General features: G+C 26.5%; 1 protein-coding gene across 1 annotated transcript; it reads right to left on the reverse strand.

Moving 5' to 3' along the window:
- Positions 1-345: 345 nt before the first annotated feature.
- LOC109815387 (coniferyl alcohol acyltransferase-like) lies at positions 346-11,084 on the reverse strand. The gene is made up of 2 exons (XM_020380099.3): positions 10,587-11,084; positions 346-1,535 (listed from the first exon to the last, which is right to left on the reverse strand). Exons 1-2 carry the CDS (start codon positions 11,016-11,018, stop codon positions 561-563), a joined length of 1,407 nt encoding a protein of 468 aa, XP_020235688.1. The 5' UTR covers positions 11,019-11,084; the 3' UTR covers positions 346-560.
- Positions 11,085-12,221: the final 1,137 nt, after the last annotated feature.

Genomic DNA, 12,221 nt, shown 5'->3' on the forward strand with positions numbered 1-12,221 from the left:
TGTTGTTATGTCATTCTTCATGAAATTCGGCAGATTTTGACCCAAATTAAAATAAAATAAAATAAAAATAACTCTCAAATTTTATTAATAAGAATTTGACCTAAATTAATGTTAAGATTTGTACAATTGGCCTATTTCTCACAAAGAATTGAAGTTTTGGGAATATCTGAAAAAATATCGCTTCTTGTTTTCTTTCTTTAAAATATATATGGAGAGAAGTTGTTGTCTAGAGTATTAATCAGTTGTTGCTTACATTAATACTTTAATTAAGCATCCAATTAATTAAGGGAATGCATGATAGTTGTTGCTTACATTCACTTTAATTTCTAACATTAATGATCCAAGTACAATATTAATTATATATTAAATCCTCAATCACACTCATGCATTTACCATCAATATTCATTAGCTAACCACAAACCCTGCCAACTCTACCAAGTTTCACACTTCACAAACTTAACCAACTACCTTACATATAGTATTTGTTACAACAACTAAACCAACATTTAAACAAACACATACAATAATTAAGACAATATCATTCAACACCATATCAATTATTATTGGTTAAGGTAATCCCAAGTTAAGGGCCTAAACACATGAACCGCCTCAGACTCTATGATCTCCAACTGCCTCTTTGCAAGGTGCATGTACACAACCCAATCACCATTCCCCAAAGGACTTGGCATGGGCATAACATAGCCAGCTTCACCACCCCAAGGAAAATGGTATGATGCAAACACAACCTTCCCCCAACCAAAATCCATCATGTCCTCTGGAAACCTCTGACCAGAGGACACCACAAAAGCCGGTCCCTCATTGTGACTACAATAAATTGTAGCCACTCCAGGGACTGGTCGATGGGCCTCCACCCAATCAATTAGTCCTAAGAAGTGCTCCTTGGTGGCGGCGGCCGCCAAAAACTCGTGAACGGCGTCCGCCACCAACCCTAGCGGCTCCTCCAACAACTCCTCCACAGGTTTCCCGCCAAAGGGTATGGAAAGCACGTTCCCAAAGTAAGAGTCCATCATGGCTTCTCTCTCTTTGTCATCATCGTTGCCAAGTCTCTTCCTTCCATCAACCACGATGCCAAGTTTCGCCACAACGCGTTCGGTGGCTTTGTCTCGTGAAGCCGCACGTGCCACCATCTTCCACAAGAATGCGGAGAAGCACTCCAGCTTTGAGCGCGTGGCGGCGAGGGACTGCATGCGGCGGAGCTGCTCCGCCGTGACGTAGTATATGCGGCTGAGGAGGGTGGCGGCGGCGGCGGAGGTGGCCGGAGGAGGAGGGAGCTCGGAGATGGGGGTGTACATGTGGCGGAGGGAAGGGTGGATGGAACCTGGGCGGCGAGGGCTGAGAAGGGAGCGGCGGAAACATGGGTGGCGGGAAGCGGCGGCGACGGTGGCGGTTTTGGGCTTGTTGGGCTGAGCCGTCTCGGCCCATGATACGAGGAACATGTTTGTTGAGTAGGCATCGGCTATGCGATGGTCAAATGTGCATGCCACTATTATTCCACCACACTTGAGTGAAGTTGCCTGCAATAGAAAGGAGATTCAAGGGGGAAGATGGAAAATAGTATGAGATGTTTTTTTATTGGATGAATTTGATTGAATATCAAAATATATTTTAGGTTTCAAGTCTTATTTGAAGAACTTCTATCATGGTTTTGTAGTATTAAAAAAAATTTAACTAATAAAAGAAAGTGTATTTAAAAGGGTATATATATATAAAAAAAAATTTATTTTATAGTATCACATATTTTATAGTCATATAATATTTGTCATCAAAAATTATTTTTACTTATATTATAAATATAATATATATTAATAAATTATTAAAAAAATATAAATATATATAAAATATAATGATACACAATATATATTATTCAATCTAATTTAAAATCAATATTAAAATTATTTATGAATATATCAAATAGATTTATATTTACACATATTATATTTATAACGCTATTTTATATGTCACTATAATAACATTTCTTATAAAGATATCATAAAGAATATTATTAAAACTCTTCAAAAATAAATTAAATTAGTAAACTCCCAAAATTATGAATAGAAAATAAAATAAAATAAAATAAAAACTCAAATAGATGCAATAAGCGATGTGATTAAAAAAAAATAAGAAAAAAGAAAATATAATATCTCATGTTGCTACTAATAACCATACTTCGTCTTGTAATGTTCTAGCTGAGTACGTGCTTTTTATGCAAGTATGGTGTATCTCATTTTTTAAATTTAAAAATGATAATTTAGTAATTAAAAATAATTAATAATTAAGAGAGAGAAATTTCCTTTATTTAAATGGTGTATCTCTTTTATCTTATTTATTTTAGTCTTTTATCTTTCAAAATACTTATTTTTATCCTTTATCTCTTAAATTTATATCAATTTGATTATTTTAAAACAATGATTATATTTAATTATAAGATATCATTTTGGATCATTTTCTAACTAATTCAAAACTTGAACTTGCCTCATTAGATTCATTTATATATAAATTATTGGACACAAATGAATTTCAAATAAAAAAGTATTAGTACAAAAAGTATTAGTACAAAGTGCAAACATGGTAAAAAAAACTGGTACAAAAGTAAGTCTAAAAGACAATTAAAAAAAAAACATAATTTCATACTAATTTTTAGATGTTTGTAAGATATATTTTTCACACATTTTTTTTACTATGAACTTTTTTGGATTTGAACGTAAATTATATTTAGTAGTTTTTTATATAACTGAATTTAATATTACAACACTAAAAGAAATGTTACATCCTGTAACATACAAAAAGTGTCCCTGTAGATAGACATGGCAACGGGGCGAGGCAGAGATGGGTTTTATGTTCCTCATTCCCGCCTCCGCAAATTTAAACCGCCCTCGCCCCCGCCCCGATACCCGTTGAAGATAAAATCTGTGTACCCATTCTCGCTCTCGGCGGGATTCGGGTTTCCCGCCCTACCCCTGTCCCGCTCCTATTTTTTCTTCTTTTTTTTCTTTTTTTAAAAATAAATATGAACAAATTTAAAAAAAAATAAAAGAAAAATAAAATAATATAAATTTTTTACATATAAATATTTCTAATTTTGGTTTATATATATAAAAATAATTTTTTTTAATTTTTTAATTTTTTAGTAACATCTATTATATCACTATAAGATAATTTTCTTGTAACGTAAGCTTTGTTTTGAATCAATCAAAATTTGATTTAACATTGTGTTGTAAAATTATAAATTATTATTATTTTAAAATGATTAAATTGACTCAAATATAAAAATAAAAAAAAATCAAAATAAATATTTTAACAGATAAAAGATTTAAATGAATAAAAAAATATCATAAAGAACCAAAAAATATATATAATTTAGCCTAAAAAAATAAGACTTTTTTGAAGTCGAAAACATTATAAAAAAATATTTTAAAATTGAAGTGCATTAATGTTATACTTTAAATTTGATACAATATGTTAAAATTTAAAATTAAAATCCGAATTTGAATCGACTAAGTTTAAGTAATAATATTAAGTGAAACAAAATAAAAAAGTAAGATAATTGATCCAAGAAAACTTACATAATTTATTTTACAAAAAGAAAGGGAGAATAATTAATATTTATAATTTTAGTAATTAAAAAATAGTTTTAATTACATTTTTTGTTTTCAAAGTTTCACAATTTTGTAACTTTTGTCCGTAAAGAATTTTTCACAAATTTTACACTTCAAATTACAAAATATCTCAAATTTTACCACATAAAAATTACCACAATTTATAGTTTCGTGGTGATTTTTCTTTCAAACCATTACAATTAAGATAATTAACTTTGTAATCATTTTTTCTTTTAAATTGTCACTATTTCTTTTTTTTATGTGGAATCAAAATTCACGATCTTTTATAAATTGAGTAAAAATTGAAGAAAAAAAATTCACAAGATTGTTTTGAAAGCAATAAATGCAATTAGATCTATATATATATATATATATATATATGAGGAGGGTTCAAACGACACCGGTGTAACTTTTACTAAGTGTTACACCGCTTAATAACTTTATATTAAATATGAATTTTGAAAATTCAACCGTTAGATTGAAAGTTCATATCTCTTAGATCATATATGTCAAATTTTGTTAAAATTGAACAACAACTTGAAGGTAATCAAAGTGTTCATATTTTAGTATATTTTGAAATGTATATATTACGTCAATTTAATTGTTTTGTGAGAATGGAGTATCAAATCATCTTATATTAATATAAAATTTGACATATATGATCTAAGAGATATGAACTTTCAATCTAACGGTTGGATTTTCAAAATTCACATTTAATATAAAGTTATTAAACGGTGTAACACTTAGTAAAAGTTACACCGGTGTCGTTTGAACCTTCCTCTATATATATATATACTTCCAGCATATTATTAATATAAAATAGTTCATCTATGACTACAATTTAAAGTGTTTTTTTTTTCACATATCAAGAATGGTAAATTTATCACTTTTTATACTATTTCTATCATCTAATAATATCGCTTAAGAAGACTTATTAAAAATAATAATTTTACAAAATTAACTTTATTATTTAAGCTTCTTTACTAAACAACACAATAACAATATTTTAAAGAATATTATTACGAATATAAATAGGAAAAAAATAGTACATTAAAAAACTAAATGACACTTCTTTTAAAACATATTTTTTTCTTCTTAACACAAAACTTATTATGAGATAAAATAAGTATAATTTTACTAAAATAGTTTCATTCTCTATATAAAAGCATTACTTTTATTTTTGCAAAAATACAATAATTTTCTTAGTAATTATGTTACATTTATGTGTAGAAAAAAAAACTTAATGATGCATTAAAAACAAAAAGCATCAATTATATTAAAAAATTAAACACTACTTAACGTTGTAGATTTTGTAATATTGGTAGTTTTGTGAAGTTTAACTTAATTAGGAGTGATTGTATGATTTATATTATTCAATTGTTAGTTGTTGCTTTAAAACTTTAAAGCCAAGGAGCTTTGAGAGTAAGGTTGTCTCGGATAGAGACAAACAGATAGAGAAAGAGAGACTCATTCTTAGGTGAGTTAATTCAGTTCAAGGGAGGATATATACGATTTTCTTAAGACGTGATTGAAACCCTTCAGTAAGTAAGTTGGTTTCTTAATGGGTAATTGTTTTAAGTTGTCCCCATAGGTTTTATGGGGTATTTGTATGTGGGAATGGTCAAGGCATACATGTATAAAGCAACCAACAGAATAAAGTACAAAGTCAAAAACTTAGTTTCTAACCGAGTATTGGACATAGTACTTGGAGGGTAGTTAGTGAGCTAATCCCATAAGAGACTTAGTGTTGCAAACTAATATCGTGGTAGGCACATACCCAATCTATTCTACACTGACATTAGTACTAGACTTTCTAGTTTAAGTGGCGAAACCCGAGAAATAAAATTAATTTGTTATACAAGTTCTCTCAGAGGCATGAAATTGTCTATACTTGACCTGACTGTGATAGGTTAAACGATGTGATTCGGTAGGCTCTCACCATTTAAACTTCTCACCTTTAGTTGATATGTGTGACAGCTAACAACACATTAGTTGTATATTGTTGTATAATGATCATGTTGTTAAGATAAAGTTGTTTTATGTTGTAAGCAGTGATTTAAAAACCGGACCGAACCGGCCGGTCGGACCGGTTGGACCGGGAACCGGTGGTCCAGCCGGTCCGAATCTTAAGTTGGATCGGTTATGCAGTCGACCTGTTTCAAACCGGATTGAACCGGTCAATTTTCCGGTTCAACCGGTGAACCGGTGGGTCAAACCGGTTCAACCATTTTTTTTTTCTTTTTTTTTTCTAAATTTTTTTAAGGGACCATAAATCACAAAAAATAATAATGAAAATTGAATCTCTTAATGAAAAAGCAAGGAGTCTTATTAAATATAACAATGACTACTTGTTCTAATATATTTGTTTGCAATATATACAACTTAAATAACTTTTATAATATATTATTAATTTTAAATTATATATTTAATAATATAATATTTATGTAAATATTACATATATTATTTTGTGATATTAATTGTAAGCATATTATATATGTACATATTATTTATATTTTTAATTTGTATTAATATACCGTTTAACATGTAATTTTTTATGTATTTTTTTACAAAATAAAAATAAAAATAATGTTAAATAAGATAGAAAAATTAAAAATTAAAATAAGATATGAATTTATTAAAATTTATAAGTATAAAATATATTTAATATGAATATTTTTTAATAAAAATAAATAAAAACCGAGTCATGCGGTTCAACTAATGACCCACCGGTTCAACCTTTGACCCACTGACCCAGTACCTTAACCGGTTCGATGACCGGTCCGGTTTTTAAAACTATGGTTGTAAGTTATATGAGTAAATATTAGTAAATATTGATACTTGTCGTCCTATAAACATTCAAGTATAACTTGTATCTATTAGGCTTAAATATGTTTTTAGTTCCTCAAATTTAAGATAAATTTGTTTTAATTTGTCCCTCAAATTTAAAATTGTTATTTTTAGTTCTTATAATTTTTAAAAGTCTTGTTTTAGTTCCTTAGGTCACTAATAGCTTATTTGAAAATGATTAATTAAGACAGTTATGCAATACCAACCGGGTTAATGTGATATTTTCAGTAATAGGGACACCAATATATAAATTTTATGCAATAATATTTGATAATTTTTTAACAAAATTTGAATATAAAGACTAAAATAAGATTTTTTTTAAATTACAGGAACTAAAAATAATAATTTTAAATTTAAGTGATAAAAAATAGATTTACCCTAAATCTAAAAAAAAAAACATATTTAAATCTATCATATATGAATATTCATTTATAATGCTTATTTTGTAACAATAATGAATTTTTTCCATTTACATTCGCATGTACAGATTCTTTCACATCTTTAGTTAAAACTATTTTTAAATGTCTGAGTTGACTTTTTAATGTTTCAGTATGTTTTGGTAAACATCATGTCAGTTAGTTGGGTTTATACTTTATAGTTACCGATGGATATGACTTTTGAACATTTAAGACACAAAAATTAAAATTAATTAATTTATAATTTTTTTTTGGTAAAGATATATAATTAAATACATACCAGATGTAACATTTTAATTGGGTGGACTATTTTTTGGGAACACATTTTCAGAAGGAATAGGATTTCTCATGTAGAATAGTTGTAACTTATAACATAATATGATTTTAGTCATATTCAACACTAACTTTGTACTGGTTGGTTTTCATCTATTTTAATGAAGAAAAAAAAAAGAAGAAAAAGGTTCTTTCATATTCAATATCGATTTTTTTTTATTATAATTCAATAATTTTTTCACACTCAAATTCAATGTTAATGTTAATTTCACACCCAAATAAAGTAGCGTGAAATGGATAAAAAAAATCCTGAATATGTAGTAGTAAATTAGTAAGTAAATAAATAACTTAAAAAATATTAAAAATATAAATAAAAAATGTGTTAAATATTGCTTAGTACTTTCAGTTACCTGCAGGGTTCAACCTGACAAGTGATAATTGTCAGAGGATTTCGAAATCTTAAAAAATTATATTTTTTAATAAATTTATTATAAAATAATTATTTTATTTAATATTTTATAATTTAAATTAATTTTTTATACATTCGGAATATATTTCGGAGGTTAAGTTCGGAGGACGAAGAATTTTTCTAACTGCCATCAACTATTAGCGTACGGAATATCATCGTATTCATTCATTAATTGCTGTTATAACTATTCTACATGACAAATCTTATTCCTTCCGAAAAAGTAGTCAACTCAATTAAAATGTTACATCTTATGTGTATTTAATTATAAATTAAATAATTTTAAAAAATTAAGTTTTTATCTTTGTTCGGAGGATTGTTCCACTTATTTATTTCACCAAAAATGATATATCCTCGAAAACTAATGTGTGTGTTGAGAATTTAAATTTTAATAAGTATTTTATGTATATAAATTAATGTGTCATTTTTTTATATCAATACTCATTCTACATTAAAGTACATCAGTATTACTACTAGTTTTTTTTTTTTTTTTTGTTGCTTGTATTACTACTAGTTTAGTACTACTCCATAGTTTTTGGTAAATCATAACTATCAATATTTTTTTCGAATTAATTATTTATACTATTAATAAAAATCACATGTATTTTTTAGGTATATATTGTATTGAATATTTTATCTCTGAATATCTATAAACGTTGCTTATCTTTTATACCTTTTTAAGTACTCAAGCTCAAATTAATTTAGATAGATTGTTCAGTAGCTTTAAACAGAATTTTTTTTTATTATATATATAAGAAAAATAATTTGATATCTAGATAATTTGTTAATTTTTTCAAAAATAAGAAAAATAATAAGAATGAAGTCAAATATTTTTAAATATATATGAAAAGCTCCTTTTAATTTAGTTTTGATGACACAAATTCTTAAAATGTGATTATTATGTGACATCTATTTCAATCCTATAAAGTTGAGTTATAATATGATAGTTGTTTTAACTTTTAATTTATTTTAACCATATTTCTAGTTAGTGTGAGACTTAATTTTTTTTCTAATATATCCTTTATATTTAATATTTTTAAACTTGGTGTATAGATAAATAGCTAGCAACTCTTTTAATGGATTTATAATATATTCTAATATCATTTTAAAATATGAATTTTTGACCTACTTTATAAAATTGACTTAATTATAAAGTTGGCATTAATTTCCCTACTCATATATTTTGTCTTAATTTTTATCTTTAATTGATGAACTTGTATTTTTTTCAATACACATCGTCAAACTCAATACTTTTGAATTTAGTATATGAATGAATGATGAGTGACTTTAATAATAAATATAAGGTAGGCTAATGAGACTTAAATTATTTTCGATATACTTCATAAAGCCCAGAACATTGATACGTGTATAAATTATTAACCATCATTTTAATGCATATAGGATTGTTTTAATGTTATATTAGAATATGAATTTATCTATTGTAACATCTTGATTTTTGACATTTTTTAATATAAATAAATCATATTGCAGGTTGAATTTTTGTGAAATTTATAAATATGGCTAATACCATTGGAATATTAAGAGTAGGGATGGATCTACATATAATAGAGTGGGGACACTTGTCCTCACTACCATTTTTCACATACATAATTTTTTTATCTAAAAAATTATATATATATTTTAAAAAATAAAATTTATATTTTAATAATATTATATATATGTATATATATTCAAATTATCATGTGTATAAAATATAAATTCAAAAGAATTGTTCATTTATTTAATCTTTGTCAAATTTTCAAATAAGATTAATTCTCATATGTGATAAAGAATATTCTTTAATAATGAATCATTTTTTTAGAAATTTAATTATTATATATATATATATATATATTAATGCTCACATATATAATATAATATGTTAAAAAATTATTTTTTTATAAAATAAAATTTGTAGCATGCATATTTATAAAATAAAATTAATTCAAAAACTAGATGATACACACAGATGATTGGTCATTTTCATGCAAAACGTATGGTATTCAATACAAAGTGTAACATATGAACCATGTGTACTTAAAATAAATAATAACTAAATGAATTAATAAAAAAAACATAAAGTGAGTCTTGATATATATATATATATATATATATATATATATATATATATATATATATATATATATATATATATATATATATATATATATATATATATATATATATATAAACGGTTTGTATGAATTTTATACTATTTAATATTTTCTGTTTTTTCACGAGCTTGCATCCCGTGCATATTTCCAAATTTTAATGCCGTAGTTATGCATCGATCGTGATAAGTGTTCACGTATTCATTTCATAGGATGATCACTCGCATGCACGGATATAATAAATTATGCTCATAATAAAATATTAATTATTTTTTATTAATAGTTAAAATTATTTATTATTTACAATCTATTCACTTTAGAAGAATATAATAATTATTGTCACAAGATCAGATTTTATCAAATTTGGTTAACTTGATTATTCCATTGATAATATTGATTGATATTTTGTATATGTAATATTATAGATCTCACATCAATTAGTATAAGAACATATAATTTATATAAATAGAAGACAGTCTTTATTATTTAAATTGATTTTGTAAAGTTTAATTGAATTTATAATCCTTTTTTTTTTATGGTATCAGAGTCTATCGTGACATTATTGATTATTGTTGAATGTAACGGACTATTTGTTATTTAAATGTTATTGAAATGTTCGACTCTCAACATCCTCGGACTATTTGTTATTTGAATGTTATGGAAATGTCCGACTCTCAACATCTTCAACATGAGAGAGTATATTGAAGATCACACATAAAATTATAATAATATATATAATTGAAATGTAATTATTAGAAACATATCATTTTCTTGAGTTGAGTTAGATTTATAATTTATTTCATTAAAACATAATATAATTAAAATAAATCTAATTTTATATATATGGGGGTAGTACCTGGACAGCAAGCACACCATTCTTCTTCTTTGGAACAAACTTGCCTTCAATGGTGTCATCTGGGTTGTAAAAGTTGAGGCATTTGAGTTCAACATCTGCCACAGCTTCAACAAAATCAACCCCACGATTGTTACAATGCACCTCAGGTTCACCCATATTGTTGGCCACCACTTCACCTGCAAACACATAGTAAGAGATTAGGACTTGTGCTAGGGCTTTTTTCAGAGACCCCACCATGGATCCAAAGCTCATTATTTTGTTAGTGTCATTGAGCTTGGGGTTCTTGTAGCAAAAGAAGACTCCAACATCCACTTGAGGTAGAAGGAGGTCAAGGTTTGAAAGTGGTAACCAATGTTCTTGCATTGGCACCATTGCTGCCACCACTTCTTCGTTCGTCACACTTATGGAGAAATCTCCATTTTCAGCACCCATTTTTTTTTATATAATATATTCTAGGATAAGATGTGATTAAAGGTAAGGTGTACGTGGTTCTATAGGTAATACGTCTATTTATAAGCTCAATGGGAAGGTAATAAAGGTGTCTGAGTAGTCAATGTTGGTTCATCTAGTCCAAAATTTTATTTTAATGAAAAAAACATATATTAGTAATATAGATGTACCAGTGGCCAACAAATCCTCCCAAACTTATTTTAAATTGTTTTTTTTAATTTGTTTATGGGACACTTGGTTCAATCATTGTGCAAAAGATTAGCAGGTGTGGACATGGTGGCCCCCAAATTTAACTGTTACATAGAGAGATGAGGGGGGAGTAGAAGAAAGGAGAGGAGAGAGTCTTAGTACTTAATAACTAATTTTCTATTAAATTTTAATGATTTAATTGATAAATTAAATTCTTAATATACATATTAGGTTTATAAATTTTTAAAATTAATTAATATTTTATTTTATTATTTTAAATTGAAAGATATAATCATAAAAATAATATATAAGTTAATTTAAATTTATATAATAAAGTTATATATATATTTTTTTTTATTTTGTTTAGACTTAGGGGGGTGTATTGGTTTAGGATTTCGTAGGATTTTAAAAGACTTTTTTTGAGTAAAAAAATCCATTGGTATTCAATCAGGATTTTATGTCACTTAAAAATAATTCAGTGGTATTCAATCAGAATTTTCAAGATTTTTTAAAGAGTCCATTAAAATCCATTGGTATTCATTTGAGATTTTTTACAACTTAAAAACAATCCATTGGTATTCAAAAATATAAAGATTTTAAAGGATTGTTGTGTGAGAGGGATTTTGAAGGACTTTCTAGTGTTATCTATAAATACCAAATTCATAAAACAATCTCATCCAAACCTATCGGATTTTGAAGGATTGTTTGAAGTGACTTTCCAAGAATTTTCAAGTGAGTTTTTTATCTTTTTTTTCTATGCTCCTGTCTTCTCCATTTTTTCTTGCTAATAATACTGCACTATTGTTCATTGCTCATATATAATATTGTAGTATTGTTCTCATTTCATTCTCCTATTTTGTGAAACTCCGATATATAAATGATAGTGTCATTGATTTGTTCTATTTTTCTGTTCGTTCTCTTTAATTGACTTGCTTTATTTTATTCTATGTAGTTGAATTTGTTCCTTTTTATAACACAAAAAAATGCTTAAAATTT

The sequence above is a fragment of the Cajanus cajan genome, chromosome 2, assembly GCF_000230855.2.
Source record: "Cajanus cajan strain Asha chromosome 2, NIPB_CcT2T_4, whole genome shotgun sequence".
In the NCBI taxonomy this organism is placed as follows: domain Eukaryota; kingdom Viridiplantae; phylum Streptophyta; class Magnoliopsida; order Fabales; family Fabaceae; genus Cajanus; species Cajanus cajan.